The sequence below is a fragment of the Tenrec ecaudatus genome, chromosome 4 (genome assembly GCF_050624435.1).
Source record: "Tenrec ecaudatus isolate mTenEca1 chromosome 4, mTenEca1.hap1, whole genome shotgun sequence".
NCBI classification, from domain to species: domain Eukaryota; kingdom Metazoa; phylum Chordata; class Mammalia; order Afrosoricida; family Tenrecidae; genus Tenrec; species Tenrec ecaudatus.
Genome location: NC_134533.1, coordinates 3,726,960 through 3,753,269, shown reverse-complemented (window position 1 = coordinate 3,753,269; position 26,310 = coordinate 3,726,960). Strand labels below are relative to the sequence as shown.

The window sequence follows — 26,310 nt, the reverse complement described above, 5'->3', positions numbered from 1 at the left end:
CGAGGCTTGAGCGAGGGCTGCCTGGTGGGGTGGGAGTCAGGTTAGCTGGGGCCTTGCTTGGACACTGACCGGGTCTTTTCTGAGGGGAACCCTCAGACCGCCGTTGGGGTAGCTAATCCACTCGGGTGGCATCCTGAGCAAAGAGGAGCAGGGACGGGGACGGGAAGCAGCCCTGTCACTGGTGGCAGAGACAAGAGTGATGTGGTCAGAAACCAAGGAAAGCCTGGGCTACTGGGTTACCAGGAGAGATCCTTCCAGAGACCCGTAAGGATTCTGCCGGCGCCCTGAGTCCACACCTGAGGCTCTGGAACAGTGAGAGAATCCATGCTGGTTGCTTGAAGCCCTCTGCCCCCATGCTGTGGCACTCTGCTGCCAACCCACTGCTGTCGCGTCTATGCTGACTCTCAGGGACCCCACAGGACAGGGCAGAACTGCCCCTGGGGGCTTCCGAGGCTGCCAATCATTATGGGAGCAGAGCGCCTCATCTTTCTCCTTTGGGGAGGCTGGTGGTTTTTAACCTCTGATCTTGCAGTTAGAGGCCCAACGAGCAACCACTACGCCACCAAGGCTCCTCGGGCTTTGCTGAGGGTGTCCCAAGACCAGCGGAGAGGGAGCCAGGCCGAGGATGGAGCACCCGGCTTCCTCAGCCAAGCAAGTGGTGTCTGCCCCCCGCCTTGGCTCTCTGATGATGCTCCCTGTAGACAGGGGGAGATGACTGAGAGACTGGTGGGGGGTCGTGCCACCACACCCGCCCACGGGTCTCGTGTGTCAGGGAGGACATGCGTGGAGGCAAGAGAAGATTCACATTTTCATGGTTTTTAACCACACGCCAGACATTTGTCTGCAGACTGGTCCCCTCCTGCCACGTCCCCGTAGCTTTGGTTTCACAGCAGAAATGCCCTCAGAGGAGGCGAACACGGTGGCCTGGTCCCACCTGCCCACAGCGAGGAGCAGCGCCCTTGGAATTCATCCTCTGGGCGCCACCCCATGCCTGCGCCCGACAGGAGTCATTATTCTTTGAGACACAGATGGGCACAGAACATCACCCTCTCAGTAGCATTTGTCTTGTCGGCAGCACCTGGCTTCCATTTTTCAGGTCAGGCATCTAGTACAGGAAATGACCTACATGACACAGCTCCAGTCCCACCCCTGCTCCATCAGAACTGTCCGGACCCGGCCGGCCCAGCACAGAGAGGGGGGAGCCCAGGATGCGGAGGCATCCTCTCCCTGGGCTAAGTCCTGGGTGGCGGTGTCGTTAGGTGTCACCGAGTTCGTCCCAACTCCTGTGCAGCAGAATGACACACATCCCCGCTCGGTCCTGGACCATCCTCACCACGGCGGTTATGTCTGTGCCCACTGTCGTGCCCACCGGGCCCATCCATCTCGTCGAGGGTTTTCTTCGCCCCCACGGGGCTTCTACTTGACCAAGCAGGAAGTCCCTCTCCAGGGGCTGCTCCCACCTGATGACCGGTCCCTAGTACGCATGATGGCATCTCATCATGCTTGCTTCTAGGAGCCTTCTGGACACTCGGTGAGAGAGAAGCCAAACCGGGGAATGTGGAATTGACCCGGAGGACCCCTCCTGGTGATGCATGCACCCCACAGCTGCTGTCCAGTCTGGCACCACCGTCACGGGGCTCAGGCTGCCCGTGTCCGATGCCAAGGCTGCTGAGCATGCCGAGTGCCTTCTGACCCGTGCAGCGCTGGCCTGGACGGCAGAGCACTCATCTCCTGGCCTCCGCGCCATGCTCAGGGGCTGATTTTCAGAAGTCACCTGCCAGGCTCCTCTTCTTAGTCTTAGGCTGGAAGCTCCGCCGAAACCCGTCCACCACAGGTGACCCTGCTGGGGTTTGAAATACTGCCGGTGTAGCTTCCGGCATCACAGCCAGCCCCAGAAGGACAGACTGACAGGCAGGGGGGACACCATAGGCCTCCAATAAACAGAGGACTGATGGACAATCCAAGTGGCTTGGCTTCCTTAGTGGATTTCTTGGGGGCACAGGCCTATCAGCCACAGACATCCATGGGTTTAGATTCAAATGGTGAGAGGTATGAGGGGGTGAGCCCCAAAGCCCAGGGTGCCGGGAGGGCAACTGCTTGGAGCAGGGTGCAGAGCTCACTGAGGGAAGGGCATTTTACTCTGAAGGCCTTTGTGCTGGATCCATCCCTTCCCCAGCCACCTTCCTCTAGTTCAGTGGTTCTCAACCTTCCTCATGCCTTGACCCTTTCATATAGTTCCTCATGTGGTGACCCCAGCCATTGCTACTTCATTATCAGGGGTCACAACCCACAGGTTGAGAACTGCTGCACTAGTTGGTTGAACCAGAGGGGAATCCATATATTCTCCAAACATTGTGATTGCCTCTTAACTGACTCAGGACTCAAAGGCACCAGGATGACTGGATAAAGCCAAACGGCAGACAGGCCTATGAGGTGAGCAGGGCATGGGGAAGGTGTCCCACCTGAGAGCAACCCACGGGACAGACCCAATGGGCAGCCTGGGCCCAGGGAGAATGCCCAAGAGCCCTCCAGGAAGGGACAGGAAGCAGGACATAGAGGGACAGGAGACCTAGGGAGGGGGAGGGAAGAGGTGGGGGCCTTGAGGGGGCTTACAGTCAAAGTCATGGGTCCCCATGTGTGTGAACTGCTGAGGGGAGACACAGTTTGCTCTGTCCACTGCCACCAGACCTCCACAAAAGGGTGTTTTTTTTGTTTTAAGTTGCTGGAAAGGGTTCTGGGCCATCGAAAGAAATATCCTCCCTTTTATTTTCCAGGGTAACCTCCAAGATAAAGACCCACTGGACGCCCCCCCCGCCTCCACCATGGAAACACGGACTGTATTCATTCTTGCCTCAAGAGATTGCAGAAGCAGCCTGCAAGGGAAACAGCAGCCCCAACCCCAGCCCAGCTGCCCAGTGCGTGCTGACACGGAGCCTGAGGCCCGGGATGCCGGCCACACTTGCTACAGGATAAGCCTCACCGGGACCTGTCGTCTGCACCACGCCTGCAAACCCCAATGATGGGACACTTTGGGCTGCCCGCCTGGCTACCTCGTTTGCAGGAGGAGATGGCTCAGGCGGAGCTTGGCCTTTTCTTGGATGGGACGCGGCCCCATGGAGTCCCTCTGTGCCTCAGGGGCCCCACTGGGCAGTGGCGCGGGGGGTGGGGTGGTGGTGTTTTAGCTAGCAGTGTTGTGGTGTGCCAAACAACCGTGTCAGCTGGGCACGGAATTCGAGGTCTGTCAGAGCTCACTGCCATGCTCAGCCTGTCTCCCTGTGGGCTAGTGTTGGCACAAGGCCCCCAGGAGCAGCAGGCGGCTTTTCCTAGCTGGCTGGAGAGGACGCAGACACAAAGAGGATGCACTGGAAGGGACGGCCCAGCGAGGGGAGCCCTGCCCAAAGGCCACAGAAACCACAAGATTCCCAACGGCGGGCCAGGGAGGGCTCCTGGGCTTTGTGGTTGCACACGTGGTATTTGATGGTCATCTTTATAGAAGCAAGAGGAATGCATGGTGTGTGTGTGTGTGTGTGTGTGTGCGTGCGTGCGTGTGTGTTGTGGAAATGATATCCTACTCTCCAGACCTGTCAGAGTCCAAATGCTCTTTAAAAGGTTCCAAGAGTAGAGACCTCATCGAAAGGGCGGTGGAATGTGGAACAGAATGGCAAAATTCTCATAGCATCCAGACTTTCTGGAGCCCCCATGGCTGGATGAGCCACTAACACTATTGGCCTGAGCTAAACTTCAAGCTTAGGGGGTTCCACTAGACCTTCAATGGTCCCCTTTGGGTTGGCGAGTCTGGCTGTCTGTCAGGCGAGGCACCTGTCCGTCCTGCCCCTCTGGGCCATGATGGTGATGGAGTACTCAGGGGGGCACCTTGTGTGGCTCCTCTTCTCCTGCAGGGTCCTTCCTCTGTCCTTGATTCTCCACGAAAGCCCCCACCTTGCTTGGGCTTGGAGAAGTCGCGTCCATGTTTGTTGAGAGGGAAGCTTCTGGCCACAGATCTTTCAAACCCCAAACTGTCGAGCCAGTGCTGGTCGGGGAGACCTCCTGTGCGTGCTGTGCTGGGGTTGAGCAGTGTGTGCGCAGCGGTTAAGTGCTCTCCTGACCAGCTGCTCCGTAGAAGAAAGATGCCGGCGGTCCGCTTTTGTAAAGGTGACAAAGACCTTGGATGCGACTCGGCAGTTCTCCTCTGCCCTTAGCTGATCAGGCGTGGAGGAAGGGCTCCGGGGCCTTGTGGACAAGACCCACTATTTGAACCAGTGTCGTTAAGAAGGCCCCCTACCTGGGCGGAGGCTGGAACAGACAGACAGTGGGTCTCGGGGCTTGCTGGCACGGACTTTTGCCTACTCGCAGGTTCACTCGTTTTTCTGCTGAGCGCACCTGTTTCTGGGGGAACAGGTGCTGCTTGCACAGGGTTGTGAGCTGCGGGGCGGGGAGAGGGCAGGATTTCTTAAAGTGATATGCCCATCTTGAAGAAACAGGGCCCATCACCTGTGTGACTCACACACAGCCCCGTGCACGTGTCATCGGGGCCACGGAAACCCCAGAGGGGGAGGCTATGAGTCTGAACCCACTTGACGGCAGTAGGTTGGGCTTTCTGGGTTTACTGTGGGGAGCCTGAGCTTCCATCCCCTCAGCGCACCGGCTCAGGCTCAGGCACAGCTCCCGTGAGTGGAGGCCTGTGTGTGCTGGGATGCTCGGTAAGCCTCCATGGCTTTCACAAAGGACCAATGCTCCATCACCCCTCATCGCCATGCTGCAAGGAGGCCCAGGGTTTGGCCCATTGAGTACAGTGTCGGCCCCAAAAGACCTGGAGGCTGCGGACAAGCAGAGTGGACACCATGGGACAGTGGGCAGGGAACCAGAGGGAGAAGCTCACAGCTCTCACGCCCCAGGAACCTGGAAGGCCAAGGTGGTGTCCGAGTTCTCTAGCACTGTGATTGCAGAAAGACCAGTAGGGGGTGGCTTTAAAAAACAGAGCTTTCTTCTTTCACAGTTTAGGACGAGGGAGGTCCAAGGGCAGAGCACCAGCCCCTGGGGAAGGAGTCCTTTGTATGCTCTGGAGGAAGGAGCTTCTGCTCCCAGGCGCTCTTTACCAAGCCCAGCCTCTCCTTTCTCTCCAGCTCGTTTGTTTAATTTACTTCTTATCACACCCCAGGCACCAACCCTGTCTCATGAATATAACAAAGAACATTCTTTTCCTAGTGGGGTTTTAACCAGAGGCTAGAGGTTGGGAGCAGATAAAATATCTCAGTCGATAAAAAGGAAACAAATCACACAGAACTCAACAAACAAAACAAAATCAAGCGCACAGCCATCCAGCCCAGATATTAAAAAATATACAATGTCTGCAATACAGAAAAATCACAGGTGGGGCTTAACAGCCAACATGCTATGTCTGAGAAAAGGGAAATCGGATGTGCAGTAGGGCAGAGAAATGATCTAAGGGAGGGCAGAAATGGATGAAGCCTCCGGGGACCTATTTGAGATGCTCAACCGATCGAATAAACACATGGTTGGCGGTTCAGGAGTCAAGAAAGAGCGTGCAGCTGTACCTTAGAAACTGACAACAACCCTGGTGGAATTGACTTGAGTCTTGATTCCATAATTTCATGCCAACTTGAGATATGACCGTGCAGGGGTGGAGGCTAGCCTGTCAATCAGGCTGTGGCCTGATGGGGACTCCTTGTGGGTGGGCGTGGCCTTCTCATCAGGAAGGTCCTGGGAACCTCCCCTCTCTCTCTCTCTGTCTTCACCTTCCTGTTGATGAGCCACACAGAGACCTGCCAGCCCTGTGATGCTTCCACTGCCAGCCACTGGACCCCCAAGACTTTTCACTCACTGACTTGTGATCTACCTGCATTCTGCATCATGGCACAGGGCTGTATGAGTCTGGAGACGGATTTATGGACTAGTATCGGACTTGTGAACTTGATCTGGGCTGGGATGTTTTCCTGATGTATGATTACTTCCTGACAGAAAGCTCTTTCCTGCACATATCTGAGTGTCAGTGAATTGGTTTCTCTCGTCAACCTGGCCTACAGTTGAGTGTGGTCTGGAGAGGAGGCTTAGTGAATTGCCTGCTCAGTGGAGAAGCAGAAGGGGTACCTGGGTACACCCTCTACCCAAAGCCACGCACCTCCTGAAAGTCTTTGTTCAGTGGCAGACCCAGACACACCTGGGCACTCTTGGTGCACCTGGTCTTGCTCTGCCCTGTGAGTTCTGGCTGCTTTAGCACGGCCCCTACTACCCTCTTCTCTAACTGCCATCTCCTGTGTTGGGTGCGACAGCTCTCAGCTCCCTGCCCACCTTCCTCCATCCTGCACCTGCCGTCATTCCATCCACCACTTGGGAGTACCTCATAGAACAGAGCACCCCCAGCACGTAACCATTGCTGGCTCCCTGGTACCCATGACATGATGTCTACCTCCTTGTCCTGCTCCTCACGGCTGCCCTCTGAATGCTTTCCAGACGCACTTCCCAGGATTCTGCTTGGGAAACTCTCCATGCGGTGCAGAGCCCAGTGGACATTCACCCACTGAGCCGTGCAGGCCTCCAGGGTCTGCCGTCCTTCTGGACCCCCCTCCCCTGCTCCTATCAAGACATAGTGATCTTACCAGTCCTTGGACCTGCCCCCAATGCTCTGTCTTCTTGGGGCCACTGGGGGTGGGATGGGGCCCTGCCCCTTGCCCCATGTCTCCACCTGCCTGTCCCCAGCACTTCCACGGAGGAACTTCATTTCTGATGTGCCCATGTTGCCTGTCCCACTAGGCTCTGGGCGGCAGCATGGGAGTGGCTCCCAGGACAGTGAGTGGACAGGAGTGGCCAGCCTCTACCAGCTCCTCACATGCCCTTCTCAGGGAACCTCTTGGGGCACTGCCCCATACTCTGGCACCAGCAGGTAAACTGAGGTTGGGGGTGGGCCCAACCTGACGCTTCCCGAAGCCCAAGGAGCAGGGTGGGCACTGACCTTTGACTCTGTCGCCTCGGTGCAGGGGGATCTCGCCGCCGACCTGGGGTTGATATGGCTTGACGACGATGAAGAGCCGCCCGGGGACCGCGCTGTACAGCTTCCGCTTGGGGCCTGGCTGCTCGAAGGCGGACAGTGGGTCCTTGCTGGCACCAGGAGGGGGAATGGGCCTGGAGGGGGCAAAGGGAGAGAGAGAGAGAATCGGTCACACAGAGTGGAACAGGCTCGCCCGCTCACCACAGCCCAGCCTTCACGGCCTGAGTGTGGCCACAGCACCTGGTCCCTGTGGTTCTGGGTGAGCCGAGGGGGGTAGGGGGCAGTCTGTGGCTAACAAACCCTGGACATCCACACTTGGCCCCAAGGACAGGCACAAAGCAGTCATCCCACCTGAGTATGGGAGTCCCTTAAACTCACTCTTGCTTTCCGGGTCCATCACCCACATTTCCACTCATCCTGCGCTGTCTATCCACTCAAATTCAGAAGGACCCTGGAGTGGCCCTGCTGGCCAGGCCCTATCGTGCGTTGGACTGGGCAGTCCCCTCGTCCCTCACTTGTAGGTGGTCTAGGCTGACAGTGAGAAGTTAACATTCCACCTTCTGCACAGGACTGGACAGACGCCTCCCTCACCACCACGTTCCCCCAGATGCCACCCAGCTGGACTCAGGGGGTGTGGTGGACTCCGGGCAGCAGACCCAGTGACCAGAGCACAGACTGAAGGAGCTCTTTCTTGGTCCACTTTGCCAAAGTTAGCCCCAAGACCACCACCCCAAGGCCTTGAGAGTCTGTGTCTGCAAGAGAGGAAGGGGGTGGGTGAGTTTACTTGGAGCAGAGTGGTGACTCGCTAGGCTGCTAACCTCAAGGCCAGCAGTTCGAAACCACCAGACACAAAGCAGGAGAAAGATGAAGCTTTCTGCTTCTGTAAAAAGTGAAGGTCTTGGGAACCCCCAGCGGCAGTTCTGCCCTGTCCTGTAGGGTCACTGTGAGTCTGCAAGGACCCCATGGCAGGGAGGTAGGTTTGGGTTTGAGCCCCCAGGGACCCTTAAGGGAAGCCGCTGTGACACGCATGTGCGCCCTGTGTTCCATGAGTGATATCTTGTGCAGAGGGCTGTCCCATCCCAGCTCTCTGACGCCCACCCAGGGCCCCTGCAGGCCTCCTGTTCTAGCTGGAAGAGGGCGGGAGCCGAGATGCACTACCCACAGGGATACCCTGCCTCCCACTCTTCTTGGGCAGGTCTGCCGCATGCCCCGGGCACCACCTGGGGCGGGGGAGGGGGGGAAGTGCCGCTGAGCACGGCCGACTCCAGGGCCAGCAGTGAGCAGTCACTCTGCACGCTGACACGGACACCGTCTTCTTGGGGAGCCTTTGTGGGTCCAGGCAGGCCCTGCCATCTCGCCTTGCTGCATGCTGAGAGAGAAGCTCCCCCCACCCCCAAAAAAGCAAACAAACCCCAATCCCTGCCAAGTCAACGCTGACTCAGAGAGACCCTATGGGAGAGGGTGGAACCTACCATGGGGTTCCAGAGACGTCACTGGGGTAGAAAGCTCTGTCTTTGTCCCACAGAGTGGCTGGTGGTTTTGAACTGCTGGCCTCTCAGGCAGGGTTCCTCGAAGCTAGAGGATACCGGGAACAGGGACCCGGAGCCTATCAGCACCCAGTGCTCATGGGGAACGCAAGAAGGTACAGGTGCCATTCTCATGGGGACACTGTGTGTGAGGGGAAGCTGAGTGTGCTGATGGGATGGCCTAAGTTATCTGAATGATCAGGAGGGGTGGTTTCCGTGTCTGTCTGGGGTGCCCCTGGTGGGGGCGTCAGGAGGGAGGTGTCATCTCTCCAGGAAGAGGAGGCATGGTGGCAACAGCCTCACTCGTCCCACCTGCGCAGTGAGGGTGGGTCTGAGGCTTCCCCACCCCAAATTGGGAAATAACCACCTCCCCCACAACCCAAATCCACGACCGTGGCCCCCAGACCAATTACAGCCACCCTGAGGGGCTGAGTGGAACTGCTCCATCAGGTTTCCAAGGCCGTGAAGCTCGAGTGGAGCAGACAGCCTCATTTTTCTCCCCAAGGAGCAGTTGGTGGGCTTGAACTGTCGACCTTGCAGTTAGCAGAGCCATCGTAGCTCCTCTAGCCTAGAGAAACCCAACAGGAGTTCCCACACGTGCTGACGAGAGAGAGCTAAGTGACTGAGTTCTCACTATTTGAAAATTGGCATTCAACTGCCAGAGAAGCGCCAATGAGCCAATTAAGTCCTTTTCCAACTGCACTGGGTAAGGGTGTGCCTGCCTCCTCCCGAACTTGACTCAGCTCACTGGCTCACTCACTCACTCACTTTCTCTCTCTCTCTCTCTCTCTCTCTCTCTCTCTCTCTCTCTCTCACACACACACACACATTTTCACTCACTCATTCACTCATACTCTCATTTACTCACTCTCACACTCACTCATTCATTCTCACTCTCACACTCACGCACACATTCTCACACTCATTTACTCATTCACTCTCATACTTACACACACCCATTCACTCACTCACACATTCATTTGCTCACTTGTTCATGGTCACACTCACTCATGCTTTCTCATTTACTTATTCACTCTCTCCACTCACACTTTCACACACTCTAACTCACTCTCACACTCATTCATTCTCACTCTCACACTCATTCGCTCTCACATCACTCGATCACTCACACACTTCACTCCTCGATCGCTCCTATACATGACATGATTACTTAACCCGTCACGTGGTCACTGGCCGCTCCTATGGTGGTTCCTGCGGTAACTCACTCACCCATCAGTCACAGGCGCACAGATAGACTGCTCAAATTACTAGATGGTTCCACCCTATGTGTGGCCCTGCCCTGGTCTGTGGACGCCGCATAGACACACGGACAGTCTGTGGACAGCGGGCAGTACAGAAATAAGTCATTTTCTGCATACTTGAAGGGTCAGCCGGGAGCCCACAGAGTGGAGACCCCAAGTTGGATGAGGTGAGCCCTGCAAAGCTCTTTCTGAAGAAGGGGCAGAAGGGGGCAGGGCTCTACAGGGCGGTTAGGGCAAGATTCGGGAGATCAGAGGGGCGGGGAGACGAGATGAGGGTTACAGTCACCCTGAGTGTGGTGTCAGGGCTGGGATGGAGAGGACGGAGCCTGGAGGCAGGAGCCCCAAGGGGAGGCCAGTGACTGTTTCAGGGGGAATGGAGGGGCAGCGCCGAGGGACCTGAGAGAGAGACCAAGAAGCTTAGTCACCTGCACCAGCACCTCTCTTGGCTTGCCCCTCTTACCACTCCATCCTGCCCCAGGCCTCCTTGAGTTCTGGGGGAGAGTAAATGGTGTCTGTCGGTCTCTGGGTTGCTGTCCCAAAACATAGAGGTTTGTGTTCCCCCATCGGTGCCTCGTGGTGCCTAGCACCAGTGACACATTCTGCTCCCACACACAGGGGGCGCTGCGCCACCCACTGGCTCAGCCTCAGTTCCCAGCCTGGGTCCAGGGAAACAAGCCACGTGATGCAGGCTGGGCTCCCAGGACCCAGCTGGGCTCAATGGGACAGCAGCAGCCTTACCAACAGGCCTGGAGTGCAGTGATGCCCACTTCAGGGTGCGCTGGTCCCTAGGCTTCCCCAGAAGCCAGTGGCACCAGAAGAACATGCAGGCCTGAGATGAGAGTCGGGGGCTGGGCAACACTGGGAGGACCATGGGGACTAAAGATGGAGCCAGAGAGGCCTCCCTGGGGGTCTGGGCAATGAGGGGAGCAAAGACTGGGCTGGTATTGGGCCTTAAGGTCCTGGCCTCATGTTAAGGGGGGAGACCTAATTTCCTGTCCACTCTGCCTGCCCACCGAGCCTCAACCTGAGCATCCTCATAGTCTACTTCCATCTGGATCTTCCTTTCAGGAGGGGGTCTGAGAGCCTTTGCCTCCCTGGGGCTTGGCTCCCTTTGGCTGGGCCCCATGGGGCTGGGGGAAGGGTGGCCAGCAGGGAAGACCCCAGCCCATCTCCAGTCCACCTGCTCCTGCCCCACAGTGTTCGCCTGGAGGGTGGTGTCTCCCTAGCCAAGTGTGCAGCACCCTCCTGGACCAGGGCTCTGTGCCCTCAAATGCACACAGGAAGAGTCACGCACAAATGGGCACACAGGCATAAACACACAGGCACACTTGTGCATACATGAGGCCACACAGCCACACAAACGTGCACACACACACAGAGAGGGGTGCACGCTCATGAACATGCACAGGAAGTCAAGGACTGTCTCAGGGTGTCCTCTGATGGGCTCTTTTCTCCGCATAGGCAATTTTGCGCTGGAAGCTGGTGCCAGCCCCCGGCCCCCCTGCCTTCATTATCTCGTTACCTCCCATACTGGGGAGGGGGATGGGTGCATCTAAAATTACAGTCATCATTTCAGCTGCGGTGTGAAGTGGAACCTGCGGCCACTGGGGATCCTTTTAATTTAGCTTTAAACTGTTCGTAGCCCCTGGGATCGCTCCCGTGGGGTCCTCCAGGCGAGGATGTAGACCAGAGCCAAGAACTGGGTCTGGTTTTCTCCTAGGAACCGGCTAAGGGGGCATGTCCCTGCCCTCAAGTGCTGGCGTGGGCTGGGGGAGTCCCGGGGCCCGCTGGTGGGCAGGGAGGCGTCGGCATCAGGTACATGTGCCCACAGCTGCTGCTGCTGCAAGCCCTGGCCTGCTGGCTCCTTCCCAAAACTCCGTGAAGCAGGGCACCCACCTAGGGTTCCCCCAAAGCCCTGTCCCCCACAGCATGTGGAAGAGTACGGCTATCCCTCTCTGCACCCCATCTTAGCTGGGCCCTGCACAGCGTGAGCAAGCCCGGGCCCTTCAGAGGTGGAAACAGGACAGAGCAAGAGACAGAGGTGGGTCTGAAGCAAGAGGCTCCCTCCCGTCCTCCCTGCCTCCCAGAGTCAAAGAGCTTCTGGTCACAAAGCCCAGCTCCCTGTCCCGGCCCCTGGACTACCAGCCCACTGAGGTGATGGCCCATCTGGCCAAAGAGGGAGCCTGGTGGAAGTCCTGACCCTTCTCCACACTGGCTGTGTGACCTGGGGCAAATGGCTGCCCCCCTCCCACAGCGCCTTAGCAGGACCAGCTTGTGGGAGCCGGCAGCAGAAACAGTCCTCCAGGCTGACAACTGGTTGGGCCCAGAAGGCCTTTGCTCACCGGAGGGTTTCCAGAAAGTGACAGGATGGGAAGCCTCCCTATCCCACACCCCCTTCTGCTCAGGTGGGGGAGCAAGAGAGAACACAGACGGGATACAAAGTATCCAACTCAGGGCTGGCCAGAGGGTGTAGCAGTCCCTGCTCCGGTGAGCCTAGGCCAGGCCTGCACACCACCTAATGGCCCCGCAGAGTTTCCAAGGCCCAGCTCTGCCACCATTCCCCGCAGCACCTGAGTGGGCATAGGTTTTTGACATACCTGCGCCCCCTGCACACCGGCCATGCAGGTTCAAGGAACCCCCTGGGCGGGGCTTCCCGCTGACCCTGACCTGTCCTGAGTGATCGCCACTACCAGATGGTGCCCAGGACGGTGCCCTCAGGTGGTGTCACAGGGCCACTGGGCAGACACACCTTAAAGCACACTCAACAGCTGGCCCTGAAAGGTGCAAGTCCGAGAAACCAGGCTCACCATTTGTGACCTTGACCTCTCTTTGGGACAAGGGGGAGCCCTGCCACCCTGCCCGCCTCAAGCAGACCCTGGCTGCTGCCAGCTCCTAGGTCTGAGTGCCAGAGGACTCCCAGCCCCACCACCCCTGCCAACCCTGACCGGCTCCTTACCCGACATGCCAGAGCTGCTGGGGTCTCTTGCCATCCTCGCCAGTGCCGCCCAACCTGTTGAGCGATGGGGACCGGCTGCGGGCTCCCGAGGTATAGCCCCCGAGGGTCTTCACCACGCCCTCCGGGGTGCTGGGCACTTGCTGCAGCAGCTGGGGTGAGAGGCTGCGGTGGGAGGGGGCCGCGGGGCAGACGGCCCACTCGGGGGCACCCACGTTGAGGTTGTTGTCACTGTTGGAGCGGAGCAGCACCCGGGGAGCGGCCAGCGTGTTGGGGGGCCGCCGCCTGCGGTTGGAGTACGCCGGGGCCTCTCGGAAGGGCACTGAGGGAGAGACAGGGAGAAACAGGGTGAAGCTGGGATGGCTTGGGGGTGCTGTCAATGCCAGGCTGAGTGAGGCTGGTGCAGCAGGCAGGCACTGCTCTGAGCCAGGGACACGGGCAGGTGGGGTTGCCTCCACCCCTCACCCCGTGCAGACGCTGCCAAGGAGAAGCTGGCTGTGAGTTCTGTTCTGTGGGGCCCAGCTGGACTCCACAAAATGCAGAACTCATCTCGCACAGAAGCCGGGAGTTGGGGCAGGGACTGAGCGTGCTCCCAGCTCATGGAGGACAAGCTGACACCAGGATGGAAGGTTCTCTGGACGGACTTCTCTTGGGTGGGCCACGCTCCCTTCACAGCCCGGGAGGCTGCCAGCCACCCCAACCTAGTGGTGAGGGGCTGCCCAATTCACAAAGCAGGGGGCAAAGGGGGCGGGGTGCTAAAGCTGCCGTCAACTCCCTCCCGGGGAGACAGACAGCGCCGAGGGAGGTGACACGGCACATCCCCAGACAATTGGGAGTGTAGAGACCACATGACCTGACTTTCTTCCTACTGGGGTTACACCCCACAGAAACCAGGAACAGCGTGAGCAGATGTCAGCACCCCCTGTCCACACTAGCAAAGAGAGGGAAACAAGGCACATGCCCGTCTGTGGCGGCCGGGGGATCAAGACACTGACTTCGGAACCCTAAACCCAGTGCTGTGGAGTTGGTCCTGACTCCCAGCAATCCGAGAGGACAGGGTGGGCCTGCCCCTGGGACTGTTTGAGATGCCACTCTTTATGGGAGTAGAAAGTCTCATCTTGTTTCCCACAGAGTGGATGGTGGTTTCGAACTGCTGACCTTGCAGATCACAGCCAAGTGCGTAACCACTACTCCACCAGGGCTCCTCTTTACGGGAGTTCACAGCCTCATTTTTTCTCCCACGGAACGGCTGGTGGTTTTGAACTGCTGACCTTGCCATCAGTAGCCCAGCTTGTAACCAGGATGCCAGCAGGCATTTCTCATGGAGTACTATGCACCCCTGAAAAGTGATGATGAATGTATCAATGCCTCATGACATGGGCGGGCATGGGAGTTAGGTTGCAGGGTAAGGTTATCCAGTGCCCCAAAGAGAAAAACTGTTGAGCCCACTGGCATAAACGAAGAAAAAAAATCAAGAAAGAAAGGTTTTCTTGTTAAAAGAAATTGATGCTTCTGGGAATGGTGGGGGAGGGGTGGACAAGAGGGGGGAAAGGAAAGGGAGGGACATAGGAGTGAAAAAAATATACAAACATAAAAGTTCCTCCTGGGGGTGGTCTGAAGAGTCCTGGTGACATAGTGTTTAGGTTTGGGGCTACTGGTAGCAGTTGACCACACAAGGTTACCAGTTCGAACCCCCCAGCTGCTCAGAGGGAGAAAGATGAGGCTTTCTACTCCTGTAGAGAGTGACAGTCTCAGGAACTCACAGGGAAGGGCAGCTCTACCCTGTCCTGTAGGGCTGCTGGGTTGCTGTGAGTTGATGTGGACTTGAGGGCAGTGGGTCTGTAAGTGGCCTGAAGGTGACCTTCAAGCTGCCTGAATCTAGCAGTCAGTCCACCTGGTTCTGATTCAGGGGTCCACGTGTTATAGGGCAGGACCAACACTTGGGGGTTCTTTATCTTTCTGATGAAGCCACAAGGGGCGTTTGAACAGACAAACTTTGGGTCCTGTGACCCATGGCAAACTGCCCACCATACCCAGGTTCCCCAGGCCTGCTCCCTGCGCCAATCAGAGAGCCCACCACTGGGGACAGGATGGATGCTGGCTCTCTGGTTGCCCATCAGACAGCAGTGTGGTGCTGCCTCTGTCCCCAGAAATGGCTCACAACACGGAGCACTCAAAGCCAAGGCACCACACAGCCGCAGTCGCCGGCTGTCCCCTCAGGTCTCCACTGTGGACACCCTTGTCCCCTCAGATCTGCACCAGAACCATCCTTGTCCCCTCGACCACTAGGGCCACCTTGGACAGATGTCATGGGTCCTGGAGGAAAGACTTTCCATACCTCCAAGTGGAAGGCAAGGAGGTTCTGATACACAGCAGGGGCACCCCATTGCCCAGCTGCTGAGGGGAAGATCTTAGTTGGGGACATCATGACTACAGGGCTACACCCCTTCAGCGTGCCTGGGAACCTGGCCTGACACCAGCCCCCACTCCATGGCCATTAACGCATTGGCAACAGAGCTCAGCAGGGACAGGGTGTCCCTGGTGGATATCAGAGGGGACAGGGGCAGCAGAGGCAGACCTCTGCCCCAGGGCATCCCATGCCTCTGCCCCTTCCCATGCGAGACCAGCCTGGGCCCCAGGGAAGCGACCCCCCCCACCCGCCCCAGGCAGTGGCTGAGCCAGCATGTGGCTCCTGAGGAGTCAGGGTTGGGGTCCAGCTGCAGTGAGGACAGTGCCATTACAAAAGGACACCTGGGAGCAGGGTCCCCCATTCAGGCAGCAGCTGCCCTCTCTCTGCACCGGTGGCCCAGGAAAGCTCCTCCTGTGCCCCCCACCCCCCACTCCTGCTCCCAGCTGGCCAGAACAGGGCAGGAGCACCCTGGGCACTGGAGTGGGAGCAGGCTGCCCAGTCTGAGTGGATGCCTCTCTGTGGAGTCCAGGGGCTGCCCTCCCTGCTGGCCCCAAAGCCTGGAACCTAGGGTCCTTAAGGAGGCCCCTGGAAATGAGGGGACACAGGCTGGTCACAGACGACTAGAAGGGGCTGCCTGACAAAGATGAGAGGGGGAGGGGCAGACAACCTGGGTCCACGGTCCTTCTCTCCCTGTCACAGAGCCTCCCAGTTGGAGGACAGTCACACAGCTACAAGCCAAACTCTGGATGGGACGTCAGCGGTCCAGGAGCCCCTCCCTCCACGCGGGACCCTCGAACCCTGCGGGGCAGGCCCCAGTCAAGGCGTGGCTGGAATCCTTGCTGTGTCCACCTGCCTGGGCCTCCCAGCAGCAGGGCACATTACTCCCCGGTGGGAGGGAAGTGGTGGAATTTGGGGGACTTCTCCCAAAGGCTGGGGAAGCAATGCCCAATGGTATAACAGAGGAGGGGCAGCAGCAGTCTCACCCCCCAACCCTGTGTCCCCGGCTCGGGCTGCCCAGGGGCAGAAAGAGCACAGCTGCGCGGGTGTGTCCCCGACGTCCAGGCAGACTTCCTCAGGGACGGTCAGGGGTAGGGAAGCGGCTGAGGGGGGACTGCCCTTGGGCTTGTAAGGATGAGGTGCCTCGGAGGACGAAGCCGGGATGGAGTCAGGCGCCTCAAACCCCTTCCCTGGGCGCCCTGAGCTTTCTGCCCCAGAGCCACACGGGTGATAATGAGTATGAGCATTTTAATGAAAATCACCCGCTAACTACCAAGACTCCTATTACGACACTTTCCAGGGCCATTTAATTGGACATTTCTTTGCTGAGGCCGGGGTGCCAACGGTGGGGGGGGGGGGAGGGCCGGGTCCAGAAAGCTGCTGGTCCCTGAGCCCCAGCACCTGCACCAGCCTTCCAGGGTCCCCAGCCCCAGCTTCTCTAGCAACCCAGCACCAATCAGGACCCGGCGGGCTGTGCAGCTGGTTTGTGCAAAGGGTTAAAAATAACTCTCCCCCCCTCCCTGTCTAAAAATGATTAATATTCTACCCAACTGTTTCCTCCTTGCAGGCAATCTGCAAACCCCGAGTGGGTGGGTTTTCTTAGCCGTCTTCCCAGCTCTTGGGCGCAGGGAGAGCCTCCCAAGGTGAGACAAAAACCATATGCGCTTTTAAAGCCTGCTGCCGCCCGGGCTCAGAAACACCCTGCCCGGCGCCACCCGCTGCCGCCTCTCCACGTGAACACAGGGAAGAGCCCCCCAAGCGGGGCTGGGTACCACCGTGGCGGGGGCCGTATCCCTGTGCGGAGGGCCCGGTGTCCCCGGCCTCCCCCCACCACCCCGCAGGTTACGCACGGACCCGCCTGAAAACTTCCTTTATTCTCCCTGAGACTTTGTCCCCACCCCCACCCCCCGCGTGTGTGCCTCTGGCTCCCACAGTTCCCGTGGAGGTGTGGCTGGAATGCCAGCCTGCCACGGCCCGAGGAGGCCGTCCAACAACCCTGAAACCGCCCGGACTGTCCACACCAAGACACTACCATGGCCAGCACGTGATGATTCTTTCAAAGTGCCCGTGATGGTGATGGCAGCCCCTGGTTGAGGACATGCTGGACTCCCAGAGCCCACTCCCCAGTATCGTGCCCCCGCCCCTGAGAAGCAGCTCAGAGCTGCCCCAGGCCACCCCCTTCAGTCCCCCGCCTTCCCCCCTACCTTCCTTCTTGGTGAAGGCATTTAACAAAGACTTCATCTTGCTCCGACTCGGGCAGCTGTCCCCACATTATATAACCCTCTCCGCCGCGGGAAGGAAGGCCAGACGGGAGACCCCGTTGCTGGGCGCCGGAGTGGCAGGGAGCCTCTGGGTAGGTGACGATAGGGCACGGTGTAGTCTCTGGGCTGGCAGGGCACACCAGGCCCGGGGCGCGGGTGACAGAGCCCACCCCATCTTCTGTCTGTCAGCCGGGAGCCCACTGAGCAGAGACAGGCGCTGGAGGCAGACCCTGCTCACGCTCGCCGCCGCGGCGCGTGTCATGTGAGGCTTTGTGAAGCGCCTCGGAGCTGAGCGGGCGCGGGGCACGTGTCCTGCAGGAGGACGGCTAGCCGGCAAACTCTGGAAGTCACCTGTGCGCTCGGCCCGGCCAGGGGCTGGTTCTGCTCCGGCTGGGCAGCAGGATTGCCGGGAAGTGAGCTCTGGGCCGGTTGGCACGCTGGAGGGGGAGTGGGGCGGAGTGGGGTTTTATGTTCCCAAGAAGCCCGGTGCACTGGGTCCTGTCTGTCATTCGGCAGAGGGAGTGAGGCAGGAGGGCGGGGAGGGTGCCATGCCACCCACCCAGATGCCGGAGGAAGCTCCTGGCAGAGCCAAGGCTCAGGGGCACACAGCCATGGCTGAGTGGAGCTTCTGAGCATGACCCACATTCCAGTTCCCAAGGACCAGACGCAAGTAGCAATTCCATCGTTGGCACACCCCCATCGCGGTAATTACACGGCAGAAAGCAGGATCTGTCTCTCTCTCTCTGTCTCGCTCACTCGCTTGCTCGCTCATAAAGAGAGAACATCCACAGCCTGTCGTGTCCCGACTCCACACCGCCAGCCACAGTGAGCCTTGTCCCCACGGCCGTGCGCACCTCTTGAACGCGCCCCGCCCCAGGGGGTCTCTGGGAGACCGAGGGAGGGCGTGATGGCAGGGAGACACTGCACGTGGCGGCCCAGGCTGTGGATGGTACGCTTGCTCGCTCTCTTGGCAGCCGGAGGGAAAAGGCGCGCAGCACCGGCACAAGGTCTCCGGAGACGGCCGGCCGGGTAGCAGCGGGAAGGGAGGCTCACAGAGGCTGTCTGGTGCGTCTGCTCCTGAGGTTGTAATTAAGTGTGCCTATTTTTTTTTTTTTTTTTGGTTGCTAAGAGAACTGCTTCCAAAATTAGAGAGAGAATGAGAGAGAGAGAGAGAGAGAGAGAGAGAGAGAAGCACAAAGCCCAGAGGAGAGGAAAGGAGGAAAGTGCCGGAACGCCCTAGGGGACTCCACACGGCCGGCACACGATATGTCAACCAAGATGTTGACCGCCAGGGCCCGGTGCTTCTGTGTGCTGGGACATCCAGGCCGAGTGGATGGACCCTTGGGGAGAATTGCGAGAGAGTCCTGCCTCACTGGCGGTCACGGCAGTCTCTCTCAACCGGCTCACCTGCACCACAGGCCCTGAGTTAGGGCAGAGGGCGTCAAGTGGCCCCAAAGCCGCAGCTGGGTTTAAACTGTGCCACAGTCTGGGGCTCTGGGTCTTGGGTGGCAATGATGGTCGTGGTTCTGGGGGAGTCACCACTTCCCTGGGATTCTGCCTGAGCTGCCTTCTCTGGACTAGAAGCTTCTTTGCCCTCAGCAACAAAACAAAACAAGACAAAAGCACCACAGGACCTTCCGTCCCCGCTGTCTTTGCCTGCAAGCTCACCGTGCTCGGGCATTTTCCGGCTGAGACCAGAGAGAGGTGCATATCACAAACAGTCTAGAGACAGGCTGCCCTATGGGTTAGGCACAGGGCTGCTAGCCCCAAGGTCAGCTGTTTGAAACCACCAGCTGCTCAGCCCCTTGGGAGAAGGATGGGGCTTTCTACTCCCATAAGGAGTTACAGACTAGGCACCTCACAGGGGCAGTCCTGTCTTGTCCTGTCCTGTCCTGTAGGGGTGCTGGGAGCCGGCCTCAGCTTCATGGCAGTGAGTTTGGTTTTGTGATCTGAGCTACGATGGGCAAGGCTGTAACTGGAGCCAGGAGCCTGTCCACCCCTTGCCCACCCACGCTTTGTCCACCCTAGGTGGGAGCCCACAGACAGATGAGGCACAGGAGGCACGGGGATGCCCTCACATGACCCCCAAACCCTCCAAGCCCAGTCCTGTTGCCTTACCCCCCATGGCAATGCCAGCCACCCCCCCGGAATTCCCAAGGCTGGCACTCACTCCAGGCCCTCCACATCTCCACAGCGCCCCAGCACAGCGACAGGCCGCCCGCCAGCATGATGGGCATGGAGCCTTCTCCCTCACACATCTTCTGACAAGAGGCTGAAAATAACCCCTCCCTTGTCTAAAAGCAGTTTCTCGCACCCCAGAACCCTGCGAGACGCAGACGTGCTGGCAGGGAGGATAGACCAGGTGCTACCGCACGGCAGAGCCCCACGGCCCCGGGGGACATCGCCTGATTAATATTCCCCGCCCTCGGCTTCCCCTCTGTAAAACGGGCATCCTGGGGTCCCTGCCCTCCAGTTGGCCCCAGCCCGGCAGTGACCACGCACACAACGCCACCACAAAACGCTGTCCTGTTGGGGCATTTTCCAGTCCGAGCTCAGAGATCCACAGAGTCAGCTCCTTCTTGGGAACTGAGCTGCCAGCCTTTTCTTCTGAGTGTCTAGACACCGACTCTAGTTGGTTCTGACTCACCGCCCCGCGATTGCACGCAGCAGGAAGGCCCCAGAGGGGTGCCGGAGTCTGTAGACCTCTATGGGAGCAGGCGGCCTCATCTTTCTCATGAGAGTGGCTGGTGGGTTTGAACCCCTGGAAGTGTGTTGAACCCACAGCGCCACCAGCCCCCGGGATGTGTGCAGGGACACCATAGCAACCTGAGCCTTCCCTGAGTGGGGCGAGCAGGAGGGGCACTGGGTGTGTCTGCACCTGGGGACAGAGGGGAAGACACACTTGCTAGCCCCCACTCCTGAGCTCTGGGGCAGGGCCCCTGCTCCCTTGCTTTCTCCTCAGCACTTGGGGGGAGGGTGTCAGTAGTGCCACCTCCTGAGACTGTGATGGGGACACAAATGGCTGACTGTAACAGGCTGGAAGCAACCGCTAAATAGATGAATCTCAGACAGAACACTCCACAGTGTCCTTTGCTTCTGCCCCAACGCCTGCCAATATCCGGCCCCGCAGACCCTCGGAGCACACCGACTGCCTGCTTTAGGCTGTCTCCTTGGAGAAGGTTCTGGCTGACTCAGTCAGTGGTCCCCCACCCGCACCCCAACCCCAGTGCACCAGGACTCAGACAGACTAAGCCCCTGAGGTTGGTTCTCCGGCCAGCGCCCAGCCCAGGGTCAGCAGCAAGTGTCAGACACCATCCAGGAACCCAAGAGTACCACGTGCCACCAGCTGCTGACTTCCAGGGGCCACACCCTGGCAGGGTAATGGTCCCCGGGTCACACATGTCCCTGGACCTCTGGTCACAAAGCAAGCAGGGCTGTCACTCGGATGCCACATGGATCCCACATGTGCAGCGTGGAAAGGAGCCCCAAGGATGGTCAAGAGAGCCGGCGGTGGGATGAGCACCCCCTGGGGTAATGCCCAGGATGTTGAGGCCACCACTGCCACGCCGCGGAGCCTTGTGATGTTGGTGGCGGCGGGTTTATCACGGGGATGGTTCCTCCCCTGCTTGTCTCTTCATGGGAGCTCTCTCAGGACTGCGTGTACCTGTGACGGTTTCTGCTGCCAAGACTGTGAGCTGCCATCAAGTTGGACCTGACTGATAACCCCCCATAATGCTCTGTGTGTGACAGCGTGAAGCACCTCCCCCCCTCCAGGCCCACAACTGCCACTATGTTTGAGCCCACGGCTGCAGCCACTGCATCCATGCCTGACCTCCAGCGAGGGTCTTCCTATTTCCACCGCCCCGCTGCAGTACCCAACACGACGCTCTTCTCCAGGGTCTGGTCTCTCCTGACAACCCGTCCGGAGTCCTTGAGATTAGGTCTCCCCATCCTCGCCTCTCAGGGCCCTTCTGGTCACATGCCTTCCATGACGGGCTCATCGGTTCTCACGGCAGTCCGTGGTGTGTTCAGTGTTTCCCACCAGCACCATGGCTCTGTGCACTGATGCTCCTTCGGCCTTCCTCACTCAGGGATCAACTTTCCAATGCTGGTGAGGCAGTCGAAAGGGCCATGCCTTGGATCCGGAGCACCAGTCTTCAAAGTGACATCTCTGCTCTCTGACCTGCTAGAGACGGTGTGCAGCAGCCTGGCCCGATACAATGTGTCCTTTGACTCCCTGAGCCCTGGATGCTGCTGTAGCAAGGGGATACTGAGGCTGTTAGCTTCCACAACTTGCTGACGATTGTGATTACGGCTGGAGGGAGCTTATTCTGCGATGGCCACCGCAGCCTGTTCATCACTGGGATGGCTCCTGCTGGCCTGAGGGGCCTGGACAGGACCCTAGGATCTGTGGGCAGCCCCGAGGTTGTGGAGAGTGGGTGTCCAACGGGTGGATGGATCAGGGGAGGGGGGGTTCCTGACCTGGCTGCGGGGCCCCCTATCCACCTGTTCTTAGACCCGTCTTCTCCTGAGCTTCTCCACGAAGAAGCTTTGAACACCCGAAGGCCCTGAGGAGCCTGAGTCAGGCCTGGGCTTCCAGGATGAGGTGCATGTCCTGTCATCTCCTGAGGAGCCCCAAGGGCACCTGATGCTGGCACCACCTGGCCAGGGAGTAGTGTGAGGTGCTGGGATGCCAGGAGCCACAACAGCCAATTCTCCAGCGGGGGTGGGGGAGTACCTGTCTCCTTCCCCTTTACAAATCTTCCTGGGGGATGGGGATGGGGGATGGGCTGGCACGTCTACACCTCATTCTGGGGGAGCAGACAGAGATGGGGGGAGAGTAGGCTGGATAAGGAAGGTGAGACCTGAATTCTGCTTCCCTCTGAACCCAAACTCCCAGCAGGAGTCACTGACTCTTCCAGATGGGATGCCAACAGAGAGAGACAGGAAGGAAGGAGGAGACAGAGGGTCTCAGTGGGCCCCCAGCTCCAGCCTCAGGTTTATCTCGCAGGTGGGGAAACAGAATGCTGACAGAGGAAGTGCCAGTGCTTGAGCTGGGACCAGCCTAGGGCAACCAGAGGGCAGGGGGGCAGGCCACAGCCAACCCTTCCTGGGTGCCCCGTCCCTCCCCTGACCCCCAGTCATCCAGCAGCACTCTTGGCTCGAAATGTTGAGCACGGCAGTTGAAATATTAGCAGACACTGCTTCCCCACCACCAACACTGATCCATGAATCACACGCTTATAAATATCATGAGATATAAAAAGGCGTCTCGGTGAGCAGAGGGGTGGGCGGCCACAGTAGGCGGCGTCTGGCCGGCGCTGTCCACCAGGCAGCGCACACCGAGGGAAGCTTTGCTGGCCAGTGTGTTAGGGTGAGGCATCTGGGGAACTCTGGGCCCCGGGACCCCGGGGGCCAGGCTAGGAGCTGCCATTGGTGTAGGCGTTAGGGACAGGGGCACTGGGCTGTCTGAGGATAGATGGCAGCAGGAGTCACGGCTGAGGAAGCTCCATGGACTGAGGACGCGTGTAATGTAGTTCTCTCTGGGGAAGCCGAGGTTCGGAGCACCATGGTAGCCCACTCAGCCGGCCAGGTGGGAATTCTCTGGGTGGGGGGAGGGTGTGCTGGGCACACACTGGGATCCTGCCAGTCTGTGTCTATGGGTGACAGAGCAAGACCCGGGGAGCAAAGGGCAGGGGCTGCCTTTGCTGTGGAGCTGGGGCAGAGGTCAGCTGGGTGGTCAGCACACCCAGGCCCAGGGTTCACATTCATCTACATGCAGGGTCATTGTCTCAGGCCAGGTGAGCAGCAGGTGCTGGTCCAGTCTTGTGTGGCCGGCATTGAGGGCAGGTCTCCCGGGAGGGGGGTGGTCAGGCCTGCACGGATCAGACTCGAACCAGGGTCTCCTGCACAGAAGGGGAGAATTCCACCGCGGAGCCACGCTGCCCTCAGTGACACACACCTCCTACAGACCAAGAAGCCACGGAGCCACACAGCCCTCGATGGTACACACACCCACAGCCAAGATGCCACGGAACCATACTGCTGTCTCGGCGATTCCGAATCCTGTTGACTGTGCAGGGCGGAGCAGACCCGCCCCATAGGGAGTAGATCTCCATCCCGAAGAGCACTGCCCACAGAGAAGTGCCCTGTAGGGACTCCTATTGACCCTGCAGGACAGAGTGGAACTGCTTTCCCAAAGCAAACGGTGACCCCTTTCTCCTAAAGAGCCGCTGGTGGGTTTGAACCACTGACCTGGCGGTGAGTGCCTGAGTGCCTTAACCACGGTGCCACCAGGACTCCTTGGAACTCGGTGGTCTAGGTGTGATGGAGGAGTGTTATGAGGACAGGTACGGAGCATGTGGGAGGCAGAAAGAGGCAGAGGTGTGTCTTGGGATGCTTGGACCAGGCTAGGTTTAGACCAGTGTAGGCTCAGATTTTGGGTCAGGTTAGCTCATGAGGGCAAACCCCAGGGGTGAGCTGTGTGCAGCCCGCTCCTGGCTACAGGGAGAGACCCCTGCCCTAAGCCCGTCTCTCCACATCAGCTTCTTGTGAAGGGCTACAGACAGGGGTAAAGCCCTGTTTTCAAGAGTCCGGTCACTGAGCGCTCTGACCTGAGTGGACATCTGGAGGAGGCTTTGCCTCCCCCTCTGGTTGTCCTCTAGCACCTTAGGGGGGCCCTGGGTGCAGGTTGTTGTCACCCAGTGCTTGGTCCTTATCTTTGAAATACCCACTTCAACAACTCTTCCCACTGTGGTCACATCCCTACCTCACCTAGAAGCTTCTGGGAAGGATGCACAGGGAGTTCTCACGAAACTTTTCATTCTTGGGACCACGCGCAAGTAGGGGTGATAGACACATGCTGTAAACCCCACAGCCAGCAAGTCCACTCCGACTCACTGTGGCATGAGAGGGACTCTAATTCACAGAGTTGAACTGTTCCCTGCAGACTCTGAGGCTGCATGTCTTTACAGGAGTGGCAGCCTCGTCTTTCTCCCTCGGAGCAGCTGGTGGGTTTGAACCACTGCCTTTTGTGGCTAGCAGCCCAATGCCTATGACATCAAGTCAACTCCGACTCCTAGGACACACTGGAATGGCCCTCTGTGGTTTTCCAAGACTATAGTTCTTTATGGGAGTCGAAAGCCTCATCTTCCTCCCAAGGGGCAGCTGGTGGTTTTGAACTACTGACCCTGTGGTTAACAGCCCATTGTGTAACCCACTGAGCCACCTGTAGCTACGATGACTCTCACCTGGCTTCTCTTCAGGTCTTCTATTGACTGTTTCTCGTGCTCCTTTGGGCGTGTCTGATGACGATGGTTCTGCGTCAGGCAGTACACCATAGGCTCGCTGTGGATCCAGTTATCTTTCTCTGAATTTCCTAACCAGGGGCTGCTGGCAAGTCAGTTCCGAGTCACGGAGCCTCCACATGCAGCAGAGACAAATGGTGCTCTGAAGGGATTCAACAGCGGCTTTGCCTGTGTAGTCCTTACTGAATCTGTTGTCAATTTGAGAGAGATTTAAGAGTGAAGGGGTGGGGCTTAATCTGTCAATAAGGTTGCAGTTTGATTGGAGGGTAAAGAGATAAATAGCTTGCTGGAGGCAGGACACAGGCTCACTCCCTGGGAGAGATGTTCTGAGGAGAAACCACATGAATCTACCCTGAGGCAGGCAGAGTTTCAGAGCTGAAGGAACCATGTGGAGAGCCAAGCCAGTGCTGAGATGCTTACAACGCCACTGGATCCACAATACTTCCCACCCCCTGGCCTGTGATCGTCCTGCATTCGGCTTCATTGCATGTGTTTTGTGAGTCTGAAGGAGGACTTTATAGATTGGGCTAATATCGGACTTATGGACTTGATCTGGACTGGGCTGGGATGTTTTCTCAATATTCAATTGCTCTTGTATATAAAGCTCTTTCTTATATACATATGGGCGTCTACAGATTTCTTTCTCTGGTCAACCCAGACTAACACAGCCTCTAAATAGCCAGGCCTTTCTGTGGAGGCTCCTCTGGGCGGGGCACTAAGCCTGTTAGCAGTTCATACCTCCGTGGGCTCTGGAGGGCACTCTGAGTCTCCCCAGCAGTCAATCAGATGACGGGCAGCCTACCAGACCTGGGAAGGAGGTGTGTTTTAGGCTTTGCTGGAGGGGTCTCTTTGGGATTGGCCCTTTGTCCTGGGCTGGGTCCTGAAGGTGAGACCATCTAGCAGAAAGGGCCAATGTGCGTGCTGAGCTCCTCTGACCAGAGCAGCACTACCCCACAGTGAGGACACAGAGCCCCTGGTGGGTTTGAACTGCCAACTTCAGGGTTAGTCGCTGAGACCTTCCCTCTGTGACTCTGTGACTGAGTGGGTTTAAACTCCATAGCTGCATGTCCCAAAGTGGGTGACACTGCCCCCTGGGGGCACTGCCTGGAGCCCTAGTGGATTAGTGTTGAGTGGTCAGGTCCACAGCAGAAAGGCCAGGCTGTCCACTCCCCTAGAGAGTGACCATCTCAGGCACCCTCAGGCCTGGTTCTGCCCTCTCCAATTGGGTCACTGTGGGTTAGAACTGACTCAGTGGTAGTTTGGGGTTGAGGAGTGAAGGACCAGCCCAAGGGGTTGCAGAATCAGATGCTAATACTTTATCCTGGATGACGGGCTATGGCACAAACATTTTTAATTACCAGGGGACGCTGAGTAGCTTTCTTTTCCTGAAAGGGAGACTCTCGGCCAGGTAAGCTGGGGGAGCTGTTTTCTGTTCTGTCTTTCCAGAGCCCTGGGAAAACTCGGGGTCCCCTGCTGCTCAGCCCTGGGCCCCGTGAGCCAGCCTAGGTGTGCGTAATCAATTGCTACACAGGTTTTCTCAAGCATATGCCCCTCAGGCAGCCCCAATGTCCTCCTGGATCACACCCCT

The 26,310-nt window shown here is 58.3% G+C and overlaps 1 protein-coding gene across 8 annotated transcripts in view; it reads right to left on the bottom strand.

Annotated features, from left to right (window-relative positions):
* SHANK2 (SH3 and multiple ankyrin repeat domains 2) overlaps nt 1–26,310 on the bottom strand; it is a 395,141-nt gene that overhangs the window by 252,752 nt on the left and 116,079 nt on the right. For 5 of the 8 annotated variants that reach the window (XM_075547967.1, XM_075547968.1, XM_075547969.1 and 2 more), the window contains 2 exons: nt 12,751–13,069; nt 6,971–7,140 (listed from right to left, as the gene is read on the bottom strand). In XM_075547967.1, coding sequence (XP_075404082.1) covers nt 6,971–7,140; nt 12,751–13,069 — 489 coding nt within the window. Of the gene's footprint in view, nt 1–6,970; nt 7,141–12,750; nt 13,070–17,358; nt 17,396–26,310 lie in introns of those variants that run through there. The other 3 variants (XM_075547972.1, XM_075547973.1, XM_075547974.1) reach the window with 1 other exon arrangement.